This window comes from Ostrinia furnacalis, unplaced genomic scaffold, assembly GCF_004193835.3.
Source record: "Ostrinia furnacalis isolate ACB-3 unplaced genomic scaffold, ASM419383v2 OfSCF7182, whole genome shotgun sequence".
NCBI classification, from domain to species: domain Eukaryota; kingdom Metazoa; phylum Arthropoda; class Insecta; order Lepidoptera; family Crambidae; genus Ostrinia; species Ostrinia furnacalis.
This window is the reverse complement of record NW_021137421.1, coordinates 1,032,541-1,052,804: the sequence shown is the minus strand read 5'-3', so window position 1 is coordinate 1,052,804 and position 20,264 is coordinate 1,032,541. Positions and strand designations below refer to the sequence as shown.

Here is a 20,264-nt window from a genome sequence, read left to right as displayed (position 1 = left end):
TCACACACTCCTTATCTGTGACTCACATCAAAAAAATAACAGGATGCGCGCGTTCAGAAACGCGCCTGTATGATGAGTTGATGACAGGTTTGACAGATTTTTTTTGACATTCAGTTTGGAAATCTTGACCGGTGTTTACTTTTCCTGTTGTATTGTGATTTTATGATTAGAGTTAATGTAGGCCTTTGCTTATTAGAATACCTTAAATATAAGTGAAACAATGGCAGAGACGCCTTGGAAGAAAGTTGTAAAAGTCGTTGTACTTGGCGACATAGGCAGAAGTCCACGTATGCAGTATCATGCTTTATCTCTCGCAAGTAGCGGACTGAAAGTGATTATGATTGGTTACACTGATACTAAACCACTGCTGGAGATACTAGAAAACCCGGATATTACTATCTCGAAGCTGAACCCAATGATTTTTAATAGAGGGCCAAAATTTCTTCAGTATGCAATGAAAGCATTATGGCAGACTATAAGCTTGCTGCTAACGTTGTTCATTACTGGGCAATGTGACTACTTACTTTGTCAGAATCCTCCTGCCATTCCCACCTTACCAGTTTGTCGGTTTTATTGTCTAGTTACGAGGGCGAAGTTTATAATTGATTGGCACAACTATGCATACTCGATTATGGCTCTGTCCCTGCCTACAGAGCACCCACTGTTGAAATTTTCTAAATTTCTTGAAAGATATTTTGGCCAATCGTCTGATGAAAACCTCTGTGTTACCAATGCAATGAAAGATGATTTGTTGCAGAATTGGAATATAAAGTATGTAATGCAATTGTCTACTAATATCTATCTGTCTGATTAAATAGGCTATTATTGTATAAGTCTGTGTAACTGTTCAATGAATAATCTGTTACTTTCAGTGCCAAGGTGCTGTATGATAGACCACCAAAGATTTTCCATCCAATCTCATTAGAAGAAAAGCATAACTGGTTTATAAAAATTAGCCAGCAGTTCCCTGAATTTGGATCTCAATCTCACCAACAAGGGGAGGGGGGTGTTAGCAGGACAGCATTCACCCAGCTAATTGACAACAGTGTATCGTTGAGGACAGACCGACCTGGCCTATTGTTCAGCAGCACGAGCTGGACTCCAGATGAAGATTTTGGTATACTTATGGATGCTTTACAGGGTAATTTAGTAGAATTTTCTAAATTGCTAAGCACATTAAAATACTTGTTGCAGAATAAACTTACTTTATACCTTTTACAGTTTATGAAACTTCATACAATCTCACCAAGAAATTGCCCAAACTTATCTGTGTTATAACTGGCAAGGGTTCGATGAAGCAACACTACACAGAACTACTGAAATCCAAGGACTGGAAGCATGTACAAGTGGTGACTCCGTGGCTGGAAGCATCCGACTACCCCACAATGGTGGCCAGTGCAGACTTGGGCGTGTGTCTCCATACCAGCTCTTCTGGCCTGGACTTGCCTATGAAGGTTGTGGATATGTTTGGGGCAGGACTCCCTGTGTGTGCTTTTGATTTCAAGTGGTAAGATACAAAACTTATAAAACATTCTATGTTAAAACTCTATCCATATCAATATTCTTGTAATTTCAATAGAACCTTCAATAAATATGAGAAAGAAAAAAACTTTGTAGTAGTGTAGCTTTTACTCTTCTTTCTTTCAGTCTTCATGAACTGGTGCAGAATGGAGTCAATGGGTACACATTCAAGGACAGTGATGAGCTTTCCAAACAAATAGTCAAGTGGTTTCACGGCTTCCCAAAACATGTGCCACAGAACAAAGTTGCAGATGCCATGAGGAATGAACTGAGCAAATTCCAGAACTCTAGATGGGAGGAAAACTGGAATATGAGAGCAAAAAACTTTTTTGAATCATGATAGTGTGTCCATATGATGATGGGACCAATTAAATCTAAGAAAAGTACTGTACAGTAGTACTGTAAATAAATTGACAAGATAATTTATTACTTTAAAATATTTTTATTTGTCTTAAAAATAAATGCAGAACAGATTCCACACAGTAAACAAAATATTTGCTTTACACATTTCCTTACACTAATAGTCTTTCAATTTCTTGTTGAATGCTCTGAATTTGAGGTTTGAGTTGCGAACCTTCGTTGATGGTGATGGAGCACGAAATGATGGGCCGTGACACGCCGCACGCGCGCCCGAGCGCCTGTTTCGACCTCACAAACACATACGGCACATTTTTGTCCTCGCACAGAATAGGGATGTGAAGCACGATTTCTAGCGGCTCCGTGTCAGCCGCCATTATAATGAACTCGGAGAGACCTCTGTTCAAGGTCTTCGTGGCTTCGTTGGCGCCCTTGCGGAGCTGCTTATAGTTAGCGGCCTGCTGCACCAGGTTCAGAATTTTGGCGGTGAGAGCCGCATCCGCCAGCGGGTACGCTTTAGGGTTGACTGCTGCTTCGGTTTCGGCCTGAAACAGAGCAAAAATCGTCAGAAGAAGAACTTGCGGCACAAGTGCACAACACATTTTACACATAACCTAAAAATTCAATGTGGTAATATTTGCACAAAAGTAATATAACATGTAAAGTGAATTCGGTGTGTTTTTTTTTTATAAAAGTGAAATGGAAGCAGGAAATGTAGACAGAATTAAGAAATTGAATTAACAACACGTGATACTAACCATGTTTACTTTTTAGTATTCCGAGTGTTGATACAAATTCAACCTCTCGGCGAAAACTCGCTTCACTGAGGAAACCACACCACAGATGGATCTGTGGAGGAAACTGATGTAAACAGTTTACTAAACGAAAGTTTACGAAAGCCTGGAGAACGAATTTTTACACAGACGCGACGCGAATTCCCTCCACCACATGCGTTGTCGCAAATGTCACTGTCAGATGTCAGATTACTCAGATTCTATCTGTGACAGGTGACTGTCACTGTGGCGTTCACAGTCACAGATAACCTACTGCGTTTTTATTCGATTTAACACGTTTTGTTATGACATATGAATGAATATGGTAAAAAATATTAGAATTTCAAAAAAGTACCAAAAGGCTAGCGTGAAAGACTTGCTCTTGCTGCTACTGCTAACGTTTTATATGCTGCTTTTACAGTTGAATAAGCTGAGTAGACCGACATGGATTACGGCCTTAGGCTGACTCCACACGTACGTAGGTGAATCTAATGAAGGCACAAACGTAATGTTGGGACACAGAGCACGTACTAATAGTTGGGACATCTTCACGTCGACACTTACGGGACAGGAGACTCGAGATCTGACTTGATCGATAGTACCTGAAGTTTTGCCTCTTGTCTGTTCAACTTCGTGTAGGCCACAGAGCAAAGTAATACATTGGGATGTAGGCCTACTTTTCTCTATGGTGTAGGCGCCTCTCCACTCCACCCATCTACCACCTATAGTTATAGGGCTTATAATACCAACCAGCTTATACATTATACGCATTTCATGTCGCCCGCTTGGTTGGCAGAGGCCTTTTTATTATTATATGCAATAAATTGACTTCGCTTTTTAGTTAGTGTGGGACTAAGAATACGTACCTACCCAAAAATTTAAGTAGGGATAGATAATATTGTTATAGCCTTTTCTCAAAGCCAATAAAATAATAGTTGATGGGGTATTATTTATTTTTAACAGGCACTGTATACATGCACATCTATTCAATAAAGAAACAAATTCCATAGTACACAGTCATTATTCTTTAAAATTTCGATATTCATTATGTTTTGTTTATTGTTTACTGTTGTATTCAAAAAACAGAAGTGCCTGTTTCGGCACTAGGCATTAAAACAAAAGAGAGATTTACTACAGTATCATATAAATTGAAATTACATAATGTTCTCCAGATTGTAAATTAAATCTATAAGTAAGTGTCTATAGATATCAAACATATTATGCTACTGAAGGTGACATACTCGTGTACAGACAAATATTCTAGTATATTGACCCCACTGATGCAAAACTCATTTAGAACCAATGAGCAATATCTGTGATACAATTTTTTTCTCCTATTGTTTAGAAAACTTTCTAGGTATTTATGTATAAATAGACTTGATTCATCTAAAAACAGTAAGAGTAAGTTGTTACAGAACAAAGCCTTATTTTTATTACAAAATCTACAAATATTACAACGCCACATCATGTAAATAGTGCAGAGCAAGTTAAATAATTTTTTATATTATGTATGTTAAGAGCGTTGTAGCAAAAAGTTGGCGTTCGAATTTTAGGTTTTTATTGCTTGACGTCGCGTAGTGAGTGCGCAAACTCCATTTATCTGTACAATTTCAACGCTGCGTCGACTAAACGATCTTAATCCGTAGTTGTATCGTACCTAAGACAGTACTCATACATAATAATAAAGAAATAATGTATAATTTACCTATTTGATTTTTTCTCAGATCAGACTTTTAGCAAAATCAAGTTACGTAATTACCTAATGTATTTTTTACACTAGTAAATCCCGCGACAAGTTTTTAATCTTTAAATTGAGTAAAGTAATAAGTTGATGGGTTTGAAAGAATTTATGTTTTATTTTATTCTTTTTACAGCATCAAAAGCTTGTTTATGAAAAATATTTACCATTTCAATTTTACTTTTGACTTTTTAGTTTTTATGATGCGGGATGGAAAATTTAAAATTTATTCTGATTTTGTGACGTTTCCGCACATAAATATGGATAGGTTAAATAAATAGAATGAAATGTAAATTTTCTCGAATTTTGACTATCTTAGACATGATAAAAATGCATTTTAATGAATTAAACATCAAAATTTTCTCAATACACTTTCTTCTTCAGGGTATGCTTATTCTAATGAATACATTCTATCTTCTTTCTTAGAAATAAATTTGTTGTAATATTAGTTCAAAATTGTGCCTTCGCGAGTTACCTGGAAATCGGGCTTTCGAAATTCGCTGTTTTCGTAGGCAAAAATCCAATTTGAACGAGATTTTGTCAATAGACATTCCGTAAAAACGTATGATAATTACGATGATATAAGTCAAAAGAACCTACAACAATAAATTATATGACTAAAATCATTTCGAAATCTGCCAAATTCTCGATTTCTGCATGAAAAATGTGACAACGCTCTTAACAAAGTACTGTCTAGACTTACTCTGAAAACTTTTGAGAATACATTTATATAACAAAACATTTCAATTAAGATTGATGAGTACAGCATTAGATGGAATCAAATATGTATTGCAAATATCAACACTAAAATGAAATATAACTTATCTACATCACCTTCAATTTAGTCATTCCACACATGAAACTGTCTCCTTTTAATTATATACCAGATAGATAATAAAACTGAGTACCTATCTAAGCATCTAATTAGTAATTACAAATTGTATTTCATTTTTGTATAATAGAAAATATAACAGAAGTCTTCTTTCTTATCCCATTATAATACTTAAAATTACCTAAACAAACATAAAATTAACTTTGTCTTTATTTTAGTCACTGACTCCACTTAATACACTTTAGTTTGGTCCACGACGAAGCCTGTATTATGAAGGCTTCACATACTTATACTAGTTAGGTTTTTTGAAAACTGGCCCTTGGTTATTTTGGTTTTGGCTTGACAGGAAGGCCAGGTGGCCTTTAGGACACTTGTTCGCATAGTGACCTTTGGTGCCGCACTTGAAACATGTCACCTCTTCAAGTGGTTTATGCATTGAGCGCTGCAATCTTTGAGCATTCATGTCTTCGTTGTCACCGACTGGCTTAACATAGCCAAGCGCACGGTATCTAGCCTCTTCTTGTCTTTGCGCTGCTTCTCTTTGCTGAAAATGTAATGATTAGAGCATTAACTGTGATGTAATGTAGCCATAAAGATATTTATTTATCTTGTGTTTGAAAATTGTACCACAAAATTGAATTCTTTTGTGTTTATCACAGCATTGGCTTACCTCTATGGGTATTTTGTTGCAAGTGGACGCTTTGTGTCCAACTTCTGAGCAGTAGTGACAAACGGGCAGTCTCTTGGTGTCCTTGGTCTGCTCTGGCGGAGCAGGCAGCTCGAAGCGTGGATGCATGAATTTACAGTTGCGGCCGTCCGGACAGAAGCCGGCCAGGTAGTTCATGCACAGCACACGGCGCACGTGCCGGTGGCGACAGTGAGGACCGTGTCTGCAGAAACCTCGGTCATACCTGGAACATAATATACAAGACCATTAAACTCAAATTCATTACAGCAAGTTTAGTCCAGCAGTGGACGTCTTTCGGCTGAAACGAATGAACGAACGAACGAACAAAGTAAATAATGTAATCAACATGGCTTTAGCAGAATTTAATGGAGATATTGAATGAGTACTATTATCCCTGATCTGGCTATAAACAAAAGAAAAAATAATCAATGAACATACCAAGGACAGTCTTTGATTTTGCTCTCAGGGTCTATGTGAAGAAACGGGCACTCTTTATTGTGGCACGCGTTGAATCTGGCGTAGAAGTAGCACTCGGGCATCTTGGACATGTCATACTCGTGAAGGAACTCGCACTGGTCGCCCTTCTTGCAGAGGCCTCGCAGCCAGTGCTTGCACACCACGGTCCGATCACCGCGCACGTGCCGGTACGGGCACTGCGGTCCGTTGCCGCAGCCGCCCGGCTGACTGAAGAACTCGCATACTGCTGCTGTTGATTCTGAAGTTTGAGTGTTTGATGGTTAGGATAGGTTATAATAAAAATGTTGAATTACAGCTATGGTGTTGGATTATAAATCAGTTTTGGTGTTTGAAGGAAAACTTACTGTCCATTCCAGGGAACGGCAGTGGAAGCGCCCCATACTGTTCTTCCAAAGCGTAGTCGATATCAAACTTGATGTGGTCCACGTTCGCAACTAGCACCTCCATTTTGATCTAAACCCTTACAAATATTATTGTAATGAAAATTCAAAATTACTATTTAATCATGAAAAACAAATTCAATTCAATTATTGGAAAATTAACACAAAAGATAAAGAATGCAAGAAAATTACTGCCGCTCGCTCGCTTTCGCTTGGCAATTTTTTGACAGTTGATTGACTTTGACACTTGACAGCGAGTAACAATTTTCTGTTTCATTTCACGCTTGATGAACAACGTTGAGGTTGGCGCGTATTGCGTCATATTGAGATCGTACGTAGTGTAGTTTCTAATGTGTTTCCCAGCTAAAGTACAATATCCCTTACCCGTAGAGATTTTTGTTTAGAGCAAGTGCAATAGAATGCTACAAACTTACGTATAAGAGAATCATTACCTATAATTATCTGTATTCTGCATCGATTGTCTCGCCAAGTCGCCACAGGCTTTAAAGCATGATGAAAATCGTTGCATGCATCATGGTCTTCTGTTCCATTCTTTCAGAATGGTTTGTGTTTGTGTTTTAAAATGATGATGAGATGAGTTGCAACACTAACAGGCTAAGTTGACCAACTCAATGTACTTCACAGATTACTTATTAGTCTNGGCGAGCGAAAAAACAAAAACAAAAACAACAAAACAAACTCAATGTATCATAGCTGTAACGTTGATTAAAAAACATCTATCTGTCTGCTGTCAGTCAATTGTCAAATATTATTTTGACAAGCAATCTTGTTGTGTTGCATTTTCGAGTGCAAGTCGAGAAATTTTATTAAAATAAATTATTAAAAATCCACTTTACAATGTCCATATCCGATTTAAAACATACTCTTCGAAAGTATGAATTTCCGGCATGTGCCAAAGAAGCGCTCATCCGTATCGGTAACTAAGTAAAAATGCTTTGAAAAGTGTTGGGTTACCACTGATACTGAACCACACTAATACTTATTTATATATTTTAGAGCAACTGTTGGTGGGCCGAGCAGCCCCCTCGCCTAAGCAGATGGACATAGCGATGGATATAATATCGGAGTTTGTGTTCTGCGAGACGGACCGCCGCGGGAGCCGGCGCGGCGCGGGCATCAGTCCCCTGCAAGAGTTGCAGCTCATCGACGTGATCTGCGAGTACCTGTCGGCGTGCGCGAGCGAGACGACCAAGAACACGATATTCCTGTCCTTGTTCGGCGGCATGGAGAGCCAGAGAAGGCTCAAGGTGCTGAGTATCCTGGCCAGTATGGCTGTGTCGGCGTCCAGTACTCCGGTACTATGATTTTTATATTATAGTCTCATTTTGTCAAAATTCATAGACTTTTTAGATTTTCTACTCTTCTGACTACCCAATGCTATGATTTCCAATAAGAATGTAATTAGATAACAAGGATTTTGGTGGAGGCAGAAGTTCTTATGAGAACTCTTAAACATTGTCAATGACATTTTATGTTTATTATCTTATTTATCTATTTATTGTTAAAGATTTACCAACAACATATCATTTTAGATGCATTGTTACATTATTAGAAAGCTAGAATCTAAAAGATATGCCTTTACAGGTAAATACAACATTCAAAGAATTATTATTTAACAAGTTTCAATAGGAAAGGCATTTCATTTTATCATTATTCTAAATAATTCCAGGTGCTGCTAGCGGTTGGTGTGTGGCTGCAACAGATGGGTTGCTCCTCGTCGCAGTCGCTGCAACTTGTAGAGAACATAATCCGCGACCACTTCTTCCTGAACACCTCCAACCGGATGATGCTGAAGTCACTGGCGACCACGGCCCCGCAGTTCGTGTCCAACTTCATCACCGCGGTGACGGAACTGTACATGCACGATATACAGGGCACTAGGAAGATGCCTCCGAGAAATCTGCTGGAAGTTATTACATGCTGGGTGAGCATCCATTTACTTTGGGAATGGATTTAATGAAATTTATTTATTATAATAAAACTGATTAGTGCTGTGTATCACTTAGTCCGAATGTTGTTTGAGTGATTAAGGCATCCCAGCATTAACAGCTAACTAAAGCATCCTTTACTATGTCTAAAGAAAGCCACAACAAACCTGAAATTCACATCTGATTGATCTACATAAATAAACAGCACTCAATAAAATTGTAAGGCTGGGTTGGACCATCTTGCTTTAACTTTGACAACGTCAAAATCTGTCAAATTCCATACAAAAAGCACTGGTTATCGTTATAATTACTATTAAAGTTAGGTGGTGCAACTCAGCCTAAGTAGTAACTATTTCCTAGTTTGTCTTTGTATTGGTACCTATTTAGTGTTACCACAACGTTGTGTTATGTCTGGCGCATAATATCTTACTAGCTAGCTTAATATCGCCCGCGTTTCCGTACGCGTGGACCCCGTTTTACCCCCTTAGGGGTGGAGAATCCTGTCTTAGTATGTTAGGGTCCTAACGAATATTAGTAAAAATGAAAATAATGGACTGTATAAAATAGGTGCTGTAATTCTCGCCAGCCTAATTACAAGAAATAATTGTGAGAGTACGCGGTATTCGTGCGTCGACGGTGGTGTCCAAAGGCGGGTGTGTGTGTGTGAGCCGAGCGCAGCCGATGATGACGCTGTCGGCCCGAGGTGACGTTAGTCATTGTACGCCGCCCGCACGTCTCCTCCCGCGCGTTGTTGGGTTCCCAACATAGTGAGCATCCACGTTATAAAAGGAACTCCCATGCAAAATTTACGACTCCTACCTAGCACTTGTAGTTTCTGAAATTTCGTGATGAGCGAGTCAGTCAATCATGGCTGGTTTACATGTGATAAGTAGTAAAATTTTTACTTGATATTTTTTGTCAAGTTGTTAGGCAGGGTTTGTCACTCGCACGTTTTGACAAGCAGTTTCATATTATACAAGACCTTGACGTTTGGAATTAAGTTAAAATTTAGTTGCCTACTTATTACGTGTAAACCAGCCATAAGTGACCTTTCACTTTTATAATAATCTTATTTCCACGTTTCCAGGTGTACTCCAACCCCACGCTGTGCATGTCGGCGCAGCTAAATCCGGCGGCGCTGCCCGCCGGCGCCATCCCTATGGCCGCCGTCACGCCGCTCGCCGGCCTCGTGCACTGGTGCGCGCTCGCGCCCATATACAGCTCGGAGAATACAGGTATATCCGTTAAACTGCTGTGGAGTATCAGAGTAAATACAAATGAGTAGGTCATCTTCATAGAAACGCACCGAGCGCGGTTTGTATGTGAGCGCGCGCCAATACGTATGCGGCGCGTACGCACACTGACAAAATTCAGCGCATCTCACCGCTATATTTTGTCAGTGTGTGTGTGCGCGCCGCGTACGTATTGGCGCGCTCACATACAAACAAATCGCGCTCGGGCGTTTCTATGAAGATGACCTACTCATTTGTATTTACTCTGGTAGTATGTAGTATACGACCCGGTCAACTGGTCAAGTTAACGTGCACCTGGCTGGAATGCGATTGCCGCTCGAACTTACCCGCGTTCCCCCGTTCGTACCGGAGCGTCGATGTGACGTCACGGCTGCCAGGTGAGCAATTAACTCGACTGGGTTGTAATTACTGCTGGAAATAGGTTAGATGACAAAATTTCAATTATTTGTCCCTCAGATAGATGTGCTACAGTGCTACAACGAGTTGAAATGGCGCGTTACGTCACGCTTGAGTAGACTTTTTACTCAAAAGTGACGTCACAAGACATTCCAATATAATACTGTTATGAAAAAAATTAAAAAATATGTTCCAATTTTTTTTTGTTATCTGTCTGACGGACTAAATAGAATTTCGATTTCATTACCCAGTCATTATCCCTATTGTATTCTTGTTGTACAATGAGTCTTTTTGTGTGTATTCTTTCTCCTTCATAATTTTATTTCCTGTTGCAAGCACCCAAACACCGATTCAAGGAACGGAGCAGTAAGACCATTTGTTTCATGACTTACTGACACTACACAAAACCAAATAATGATAGAGTCTTTTCTTGCAGATGTGGAAATGATGGAAATACAAGTGCCAATGAAGAGAATAAAAATCGAGAATGATCACATTCCCAAACAAGGAGTCCCTCAAAAAACGGTGACTGAATCAGAGTTGTACACAAAACTGCATCTAGGGGTGCTGCACAGTTTGCGGGCCGGCAGACGCACCCACGGGCCTCCCACTGCGGTGAATGCACAAAACTTGGTGGGGCTCACACCACATGTTCAAGCATATGCACATAGTCTACTTAAAAGAGGGGTTAAACTTCAAAATGATGAGAAACTACAGGTAATACCTTTTTTGAACCAGTAATTAGGTATAATTTTTATGATAACTTTTTGACAATAATGAGTTTTGTAATCTACACTTAAAACGTTCACCGCCTTATTAATGAAAAGTTACAACTAGGGTGTAACTTTTATTAATAAGGGGGTCAGTGTAAAACTATTATTATAGCTTTACATTCCACATTTAAACAGTTTTATTTAATTAATCCGTATTTCTCTTGTGTGTACAACTATTACCCTCTATAAATTGGCCGTATTTCTAATGTTTGTTTTGTTTGGTAGGACTGCCTTGACAGGATAGGGCAAGCAGTGCAGGTGGCTCTGGCCAACGGCTGTGTGTACGGCAACATCAGCAACCTCTTGGCTGCCCTGGACACTCTTCCTGAGAACCGTCTGCTCAGGATAATCATCAAAACTCATCAGCAAACTATTTGACAGGCTGTTTTACAGTCTCAGTGATTGAGACTTGTAAATGTATAAACTGGAGCAATATAGGATAAGATTTTTATAAGGTGTATGTGATTTAAATGTTTGATATATGAACTTAAAAAATGTGCTGTTACATGGATTGATTTCTTTAGGAGAAATGTTGTGAACTTAGTTTATGAATAATACTATGAATTGGGATCTTTAGCTAATGTACAGAAAGATTAAGTAATAAATAAAACTGTGATTTAAGCTTAAAACTAATTTTATTTTAGAAAGGTTTAAATCTTCTACTTTGTTTGATCTGTGTTATCTTCTTTTTGTCTTCTTCAAACTTTTGTCGGAGAGCTACAATATGTTTCATTTTGGATTCCCTGATTTGGAAGGTATAGAAGTTTTTCAATTCTTTCCTTTTCTTATTTTTCTCTTCCTTTGCCATTATTTTGTTTTCTACTTTTTCTGAGCGGGCAAAGCTTTGAACTTTGCCCCTTTTGGTGACTGTCACCCAGCCCTCATCATCTTCCTCTTCCAAGGTTTTTTCTTTCTTTTCAGCTTTACGAGCTGCTTCATCGTGTTTCTTCATAAACACCTCAACTTGTTCCTTCAAAGTTTTTGACATAACAACAGAGTTATTGTGTTCTGCTACCCATTTACTCATACCAAGTTTTACTTTATAATCATCGGAATTTAAAGGGCGTAACTCTGTTAACTTTAAGGCTTTATCTAGCTGGGAAACTGTGGCAAATACCAAATATGCTACTTTGAATGTAGACTTTTTTTCATCTTGTATGAATTTATTTGTTTGAGATTTGGCATCCAAATCGTTAGGCTTAGTAGCTATCTGAACTGACCGGAGAGTGCCAGCGTCTTTGAAAGCATTGGTAATGCCTTTCTCATCCACATAAGGAGGCAAGTTAACAACAAACAATGTTCTTCCTGAAGGCTTGTCCGCCGTATGTTCTCTGACTGCATGTTCTTTGATATAGATAGTATGTGGTGACACTGAATCTTCTGTGAGCTTAAGCTCTAATGCTGAAAAGAAAACAACACGATAAAACTCAATGAAAAAGAGAAATAAACGGTCATGTTATGTGACGAATTCAATATCTTAGCGTATGTTACCTTTGAAATCATGCACACGTTTAGTAGCTTTCATGGTTTCTGATAAATTACTATTAAAAACAATTAACACCACGGAATTACAATTCGCATTGCACGTTTTTGAGGTTATTTGTTTTGACCACAGACGAGGAAGGAAATCAGACGAGTTGANACGAGTTGACAGCTACCAGCTGAAAGTTTTGACAGATTGCGGATACCACAGGCTAAAAATTTGGTGATCATAGAAAAAATGACAATTAAAAAACGTATATTCACGTATTCCTTTGCGTGCCAGGTAATAAAAAGCTTATGAATGACATTTGCGAGTTGACTGTTGGCTAAAAACGACTGTTTTGTCCGTATTTTATCGTAATTTTACGGCCATGTGTGGTAATATTTACGTGGTGAACAAAAGTTCTAGTGATGTTATCCACAACTGCAAACAATAAAGTGAAAAATCCCAAGGGTTCGGAGGTCTCCGACGCCCAGGATCGTGACGAAATTGGAAATGAAAACACAACGGATGATAAGGTCAGAGGTTATGTTAGTTCGTATGATCCATCTTCATCGTTCGGAGGGCCGTCCAGGGACAGCAGGTTTCGTGCCCGAGGAAGGGTCAGCGAGTTTCGGCCCTCCCGCGGAGGGGGCCGCGGCGGCGGGCGAGGTCGGGGCGCCTTCCCGCCGCGCGGCGATCGGGATCCCCTTGACAACTCCTACAAGTATAACGAATCGCTAGAGCACACGAACAGCGAGCCCTGGTCACAAGAAAACAGCAACAAGTTTTATGAAAGGTCGGAGCTTGTTCTGAACTTACCTGAGGACCCGCGTATATCGAAGTTGCTCAGACGCCTGTGCGCTGAAGTGGACGTCGAGAAGTCGCTTGTGATATGTAGCAAGCTTCAGGATGCGGTCATGTTGCCAGAAAACGCGCGATACATTCGTAGGGCTTATGATATCCTCGTCGAGTCCCTACTTGATGTTCTGTATGATGCTCCCGGGCCCGAGACCAAGGAGGGAGCGGCGAACGTTCTTGGTAGGATAGGCTACGTGATGGGCCCCGACTTCAGAAAGCACCTGGACTGGTTTACAACCTCATACTCTGTCCACAATACATCCATCAAACATCTTTTGACTCTCTCATTTACAGAGACTTTTCAATTAGATTACCAAAACCCCAACTTGACAGATTTTGCTGAAATGACTTTAGAAAGATTGCAGGGAATAATAGAGGGCACAGACTCTGCAGATGTTTTTATGGCTGCCATAAATGCCATGATAGTGATGTCAAATTCCTATCCAGAACACTTTGCTGCCCACTTCGTTGACACTGTGGACATTTTAGTCGGCTGGCATGTCGATAATGCTCAGCCAAAGAAGATCAAGGACTTTGCACTGCAATCACTGTTGAAATTGAGCCGGCACTGGCAAGCTGATGTAGGGTTTTCAGTGAATTTGCTTTACCAGTTCGTGGAAGATATGGTGGTGTACTCAGGTGACCTAGATGAAAAAAGTGACAAAGAATCTGATCCTAATTCAGTTGAGGATTCTATACAAAAAATTACATCATTTTTGAATGTTTTCAATACTGTGGTCAAGAGTTTGGGGTCTATGCTCAGCCCTACAGTCTCTCAAACAGTGTCTTGGTCCTTCTTGACAGAGGCCTTGACCAAAATTCTGCAAGTAATGACAAAAACACTGAAAGAATTTGCAGATACTGACTTGATTCTATCTGGAAATGAGAGCATAACACTACTACTGAAACCTTTACAAGCTAAATCAGCATCGTGTGCTCAAGCATTGTTTGCTTTGATTTCTATGGAAATGGCAGATCATCTTCAAGGTGATGAGAGTGTCTGCCTCAGCATCATCAACTTAATATCCACAACAATCAAGGAAATTGCATCAAATCTACCTATTGAGTTTATTACACAAACTATAGGACCTGAGTCTTTGCTAAGACCTTTGCGTTATTCCAACAGCTCTCAAATATTGCGTGGTGTATTGTCTGTGTACAGTCACCTCTTAAACTTGAAAAACATTCCACTATTACAAGAAACATATAAGTTTGTATTGATGGATATGCAAAATGCTTACTGTGTAATTATTCCAGATATAGAAATTATACAACCAGATTATACTGAAGAATTAACACTGGACGATGCAGAGAAGAATTTAATATTTTATTTACAATGTTTATCAGAACTTGCAAATGCTAGCAATTCTATTATAGGTATGTGGGCTTTGCAACCGAGTATACTTGAGCTTCTCGCTATCAAGATGTGTCCACATGATGTTGACTTGGTGAAAAAGAAGCCAGCTTTGCAGTATTCGATACTATACCTACTATATTCACACTGCAAGAAGAACAACCATTTTATTGCCTCTAGTGATCTTGTGACAAACACACAACAGAGGGCTGGTGAAATTTTTGGTTTGAATCTTGGGGAAGTATCCAGTTCTAGTCCAACATCTGGACACCTGGCGGTCATCTTGAACACTCTCAGCTTGATACTGGACGAAGAAGTAGCAAAAGAAACCTTGTTGCTTGTTTTGAATTGGATATCAGATATTTTTTGCCAGCTAGATAAATACTTACCAATTGTGAGCATGTCCAAAGGGTTCTTGGTTCTCATAACCAACATGTTAACATGGGCATATAGTTTTGATGACGATATTGTGTTGCTTGTAATTAAAAACTGCCAGCTTTTACTCAAAAATAAGACTCTAACATGGAATATAATGATTTTAAAATCAATCACCACATTATGTCTTCTACATATTGACAATCAAAATAAAATGTTGTCCAATGTATGTAAGGAGGTCCTGTTTGAACTCCCATGGGATATTGTACAATTGGAAATGGACAAATTGATGGTGAAGGTGTTTGCCTGCCGAAAAGTAAACCTCACCATACTTAATAGTGACTCAAAAATGAATTCCTTCAAGGAGTACCTCATGAGGGGTTCTTTTTCTACATTATCAAACCAACATTTTATGTCTATAATAAACTGTCTACTGCAAGTAACCTATGAAGACAAAAGCTTTCTGCTTAATGCCTTTTTATTGTCATGGCCCTTGCAAAGCCAGGATGTTGAAGAAAATAACCTACTGTTTTTTCGACAGTGTGCTACTAACTTTTCCTCTATCTGCATAGGATGGGCTCTGTCAGAGTTAGCACAAACTTGTGTGTCCCAAAAACTCAGAACTGCATTGGGAAAACCTCAAGAGACCTTCATGAAGATCGAAGGTGTGTTAAAAGGAATAGCAATAGAGATTTCATCACACGACACAAAGTATACTGCTACAGATCAACATAAGTTGATAGATGTCGTGATGGCAGAACAGATAAGGACACGGTGGATCACTGAGTTCATGATGTTCCTGGAGAAATATATTTATAATGCGGCTGAAGGGACAGCTTCGGTGCTTCCCGCGGTGGGAAAGCCTGTGAGGACATTCTTTCACACAAACTGGTCGACATGCCGCGAGTGGCTGAACAGGGTGCGGCCCGCGGGGCTCGCCGTGAGCCTGTACGCCGGGAACATCGGCGCCGCCATCTATCACGCCTTGCTCATTCTGCAAACAGCTGCGAATACCAAGACAAATATTGACATCGAAGCTATAACCATAAGTATCGCCAGAGGACTTATAAAAATCGAGGAGCCTGAGGTTTTGCACGGCCTCTATGTATGGATCAACCAAACGTTTAATAAAAAACTGCCTTGGCTAAAAGCTGCTGCAGAACAAGCTAATTCTAGGCATGAATTAGCTTTAGACTACTATAAAAAGTTAAGCAATGCTCAGTCACAAGACGAAAATAAAGAAGAAGGCACCAGTCCTGCAGTTGACTCCAGAAGTGCTAAGTTCATCGAGGAACAGATAAAAGAAAGCTATAAACAAATTCAAAGCTGGGAAGAGATGCAAGAATGGAAAAATGGTGATAATCAGAATCAACAAATGTCCCAGTGGAACATTTACTCAGCACTAAAATTATTCGAGGAAGGTAGTGAATTTCCTAATGCGCTTTCTAATTGGGATATTTTAGATGTTGATACAAATGAGATAACAAAGAATTCCTGCTCTTACCAAGGGATTTTGAACAAAATTGAATCAACTTTGTTATGCACAGCAGTAAACATTTACTACAATGATTATTCTGAAAAATTTGAGAATGTGTTGAAGGATTGTGAAAAGCTACTCAACTCAAGCGTTGAAGAATTTGCTAGAACGAATGCCGTACATTATATGAAAGAAATAGCCGTGCTACAACTGGCAAATCACGGATTAGTTAACGTTTTAAGGAATGGAAAGGGGACAACAAACCCCTTCAAACCATCAGCTGTGAAAGACCATAAATTTGGTGCAGAGTTTAAAAACTTGAGCCGCCTCCTGTGGTGGAATCAGTACTTCACCAAACTTAACGCAACTGAAGAAAACATGTTCTATTCCGAATGTCTACGACTAGACGTAATAAAAAGCGCAAGAAAAAATCTAAATATGAGTATGGCTAGAAGAGAACTCTTAAAACATTTCAAACAAAACGCGGCATTTCAAATGTGCCTGGGCACTGTCAATGACTTGGAAGAATTGAGTGATGTCTTACTAATGTCAACCAATACGTATGACTTGGATATCTGGACGTTAAACAATGCTGCAGCTTTAGGAGAGCTTTGCAAACTCACCTATGCAAAGGAAGAAACAAAAATGCGTGCAATTAATTTGTGTGCTAGTGTGTCATTAGGATTCTCGCAAAGGCTAGCGATGGGCGAGCAGAGTTACGAACTACGAGAAAAAGGCACTAGGATGCTCTTGACCCTGTCTAAATGGGTACAAAATGACAACGAAAATGTGCTAGAAGCGGATACACCTTTGATGAAATTAATATCGGCGCTTCCTGAAATTGGTTTAGTAGACAACAATATTTCGGAGAATGTTATCCCATTGTCTGATTCTGCCGTTGGCAAGTTATTACAATTCGGCGTGAATCAGTGCCCCGGCCTTGCCAAAGCCTGGGCCAGTTTTGCCGTTTGGTGCTTCCGATGGGGTCGAAAAATGGTCGAGTTCAGTGCAAAAACTCGAGAGCAACTAACTGAAAATGATAAGTTGCAGATCGAAAGTGTTATGATCGGTTGTTCACCTCAAGACTTTGAAGCTGTTTGTGAAATACTGTCAAAAACTAAAGCCACTTGTGACGACGAAGATATTGACTGGAACGAAATCAATACGTCCGAGATGATCGAGAGCCAACTACGCACTGTTCCCTCGCTTAGTAATGCTTTTCCAGAACACTTGGCCCTGTTGGTCGACATCTGGCGCCAAGCACAGAAACGAGTTTTTTCTTATTTTGAGCTGTCTGCTGATGCTTACTTCAAGTTTTTGCAACTTATTTGTGCTTCTGATTATATTAACCATAGTGGTGAAAACGCAGTCGTAAACGCTACTCTACGACTGCTACGACTGATCGTAAAACACGCTATGGAATTGCAAACGGTGCTTGAATCGGGGCTAGCGAACACGCCAACTCAACCTTGGAAAGTCATCATTCCCCAACTATTTTCAAGACTGAATCATCCTGAGACATACGTGCGAAAATGTGTTTCTGATTTATTATGCAGACTCGCTGAAGATACACCTCATCTTATCACATTTCCAGCTGTCGTTGGTGCCGTTGAAAACGAACAAAGTGAACTGGCTGAGCTCAACGTTACAAAACAGTTTCTAACTGATCCTGATAGTAGCGAAGACAACGTCGACTTAGACGATTCAGCGAGCGATAAAGTAGTAAATAACGAGCTGAATTCTTGCTTTTTGGATATGGTAGAGACGTTAGCTAAACAAGCTCCCCAGACAATTCTTCAAGTTAAATTGCTTGTTAAAGAATTACAGAGAATAAATTTACTCTGGGACGAACTATGTCTTGGCACCTTAGTTCAACATCATTCTGACTTTAGTAAAAGATTGTCACAGTTAGAGGTGGAAGTGGCCAAAGTTAAAAACAATCCAAACTTGTCTGCTGAAGAGAAAGAAAGATTGATAAAAGAAAAGCATAGAATAATATTCGAACCAGTGGTGTACGTATTAGAACACTTGTATAACATAATTTCCGCGAAACCAGAAACACCACACGAGACATCTTTTCAAAATAAGTTCCAAGAAATTATAAAAGATGTTATCGAAAAGTTGAAGAACCCTGCAAACCCTGAGAAACCTCAAGAGTCATGGGCTCCTTTGAAACAGTTGCAAATTAAGTTGCAACAGAAAGTTAATAAAAGAACATCATACATTTTGAAAATGTCGGATATCAGTCCTGTGCTAGCTGAGATGAAAAACACAGTTATTACAATGCCTGGTCTACATACCAACCAGAGGACTGTAAGAATTACTATCAAATCTGTGGAGAACAATGTTGCTATACTGCCGACTAAAACAAGACCTAAAAAGCTGATATTTTATGGTTCCGATGGGAAAGCTTACACGTATTTGTTCAAAGGTTTGGAAGATTTGCATTTGGATGAGAGAATAATGCAGTTGCTATCTATAACAAACACGATGTTGGCGCGAGATTCCGAGCACAACGACAATCAGACCTACAGAGCGCGTCACTACTCGGTGATTCCGCTGGGGCCTCGCTCCGGTTTGATCAGCTGGGTCGATAACGTGACTCCTTTATTTGCGCTCTACAAGCGTTGGCAGAATCGTGAGGCTGCTATTTTGTCGGCCAAGACTAACAAAACTGTGAACGTGCTGCGTCCTTCGGAGTTGTTTTACAATAAGTTGAATCCGTTGTTGAAAGAAGCGGGTATATCGACGGAGAATAGGAAAGAGTGGCCGGTGTCGATCCTGAAGCAGGTGTTGCAAGAGTTGTCGGCGGAGACCCCGCGGGATTTGCTGTGGAGAGAGTTGTGGTGCAGCAGCGTGACGCCCGAGCAGTGGTGGCAGATGACACGTCGGTACAGTTACTCCGTGGCCGTGATGAGTGCGATCGGGTACATAATCGGGCTGGGTGACCGTCACCTGGATAACGTGCTGGTGGACTTGACCTCCGGTGAGGTGGTGCATATAGACTATAACGTGTGCTTCGAGAAGGGCAAGACGCTGCGTGTGCCGGAGAAGGTGCCGTTCAGGATGACCCCCAACTTGGTGACGGCGCTCGGAGTTACTGGAGTCGAGGTGAGTGAAATTTTGTTTATGGCTTGGCAGGCGATTCAGCACCGAATGATTACTTAATGTTAGTTGTCGTGCAATTTGAGAATAACATTCAATTAATTTATCATCTCGATTGATTAGTTATCGAGTGGTTCTGAATTGCCTACCTGATTCTGATAGATTGCCAAGTTACTCGTAATTTAATCTTTTTAAGATAATATTTATTTTTACAGTGAGATCAAAATTCAACTGTTTATGTAAAAAGTTACTTTACACGATAGGCTGGATGAAAAGTTACTTTTTTCATATTCTGCAAGAATGTTTTTGTTTATTTACGTTTCCACACTTGTTGTGTTACAATAACACCTGTTGCCACAGTCCTCGTGTTCTGCGTACTCCGCGCCCTCTATAGTGTGCACGTACACAGCCGGTTTTCTGAGAGCCCCTGCTGTTTCAGGCAGATACTACTAATGTAGTTCCTGAAAAATCTCCTAGGTGGCGCCACGATATT

At 39.9% G+C, this 20,264-nt stretch overlaps 6 protein-coding genes across 7 annotated transcripts; 3 read left to right on the top strand and 3 right to left on the bottom strand.

Annotated features, from left to right (window-relative positions):
- Positions 1-94: 94 nt before the first annotated feature.
- Alg1 (ALG1, chitobiosyldiphosphodolichol beta-mannosyltransferase) lies at positions 95-1,947 on the top strand. Its single transcript, XM_028319448.1, has 4 exons — positions 95-771; positions 873-1,141; positions 1,222-1,507; positions 1,648-1,947. The coding sequence occupies exons 1-4, from the start codon at positions 221-223 to the stop codon at positions 1,859-1,861; spliced, it is 1,320 nt and encodes a 439-aa protein (XP_028175249.1). The 5' UTR covers positions 95-220; the 3' UTR covers positions 1,862-1,947.
- Positions 1,948-2,026: 79 nt separating this feature from the next.
- Positions 2,027-2,860, bottom strand: hoip (NHP2-like protein 1 hoip). Its single transcript, XM_028319450.1, has 2 exons — positions 2,637-2,860; positions 2,027-2,423 (listed from the first exon to the last, which is right to left on the bottom strand). The coding sequence occupies exons 1-2, from the start codon at positions 2,637-2,639 to the stop codon at positions 2,034-2,036; spliced, it is 393 nt and encodes a 130-aa protein (XP_028175251.1). The 5' UTR covers positions 2,640-2,860; the 3' UTR covers positions 2,027-2,033.
- A 1,131-nt stretch (positions 2,861-3,991) lies between these two features.
- Positions 3,992-7,000, bottom strand: Clp (Cleavage and polyadenylation specificity factor subunit 4). The gene is made up of 5 exons (XM_028319467.1): positions 6,731-7,000; positions 6,348-6,624; positions 5,892-6,132; positions 5,072-5,765; positions 3,992-4,168 (listed from the first exon to the last, which is right to left on the bottom strand). The coding sequence occupies exons 1-4, from the start codon at positions 6,831-6,833 to the stop codon at positions 5,514-5,516; spliced, it is 873 nt and encodes a 290-aa protein (XP_028175268.1). The 5' UTR covers positions 6,834-7,000; the 3' UTR covers positions 3,992-4,168; positions 5,072-5,513.
- Positions 7,001-7,536: 536 nt separating this feature from the next.
- LOC114363662 (uncharacterized protein C7orf26) lies at positions 7,537-11,720 on the top strand. Of its 2 annotated transcripts, XM_028319459.1 has the most exons (7): positions 7,537-7,703; positions 7,784-8,082; positions 8,457-8,711; positions 9,803-9,950; positions 10,701-10,730; positions 10,801-11,081; positions 11,363-11,720. In XM_028319459.1, the coding sequence occupies exons 1-7, from the start codon at positions 7,625-7,627 to the stop codon at positions 11,513-11,515; spliced, it is 1,245 nt and encodes a 414-aa protein (XP_028175260.1). In that variant the 5' UTR covers positions 7,537-7,624; the 3' UTR covers positions 11,516-11,720. The 2 variants fall into 2 exon arrangements, with proteins under 2 accessions (XP_028175260.1, XP_028175261.1); XM_028319460.1 differs by lacking the exon at positions 10,701-10,730.
- On the bottom strand, positions 11,530-12,772 carry LOC114363664 (ribosomal RNA-processing protein 7 homolog A). The gene is made up of 2 exons (XM_028319461.1): positions 12,629-12,772; positions 11,530-12,538 (listed from the first exon to the last, which is right to left on the bottom strand). Exons 1-2 carry the CDS (start codon positions 12,660-12,662, stop codon positions 11,778-11,780), a joined length of 795 nt encoding a protein of 264 aa, XP_028175262.1. The 5' UTR covers positions 12,663-12,772; the 3' UTR covers positions 11,530-11,777.
- A 138-nt stretch (positions 12,773-12,910) lies between these two features.
- Positions 12,911-20,224, top strand: nonC (serine/threonine-protein kinase Smg1). The gene is made up of 2 exons (XM_028319423.1): positions 12,911-19,777; positions 20,132-20,224. Exons 1-2 carry the CDS (start codon positions 13,031-13,033, stop codon positions 20,222-20,224), a joined length of 6,840 nt encoding a protein of 2,279 aa, XP_028175224.1. The 5' UTR covers positions 12,911-13,030.
- Positions 20,225-20,264: the final 40 nt, after the last annotated feature.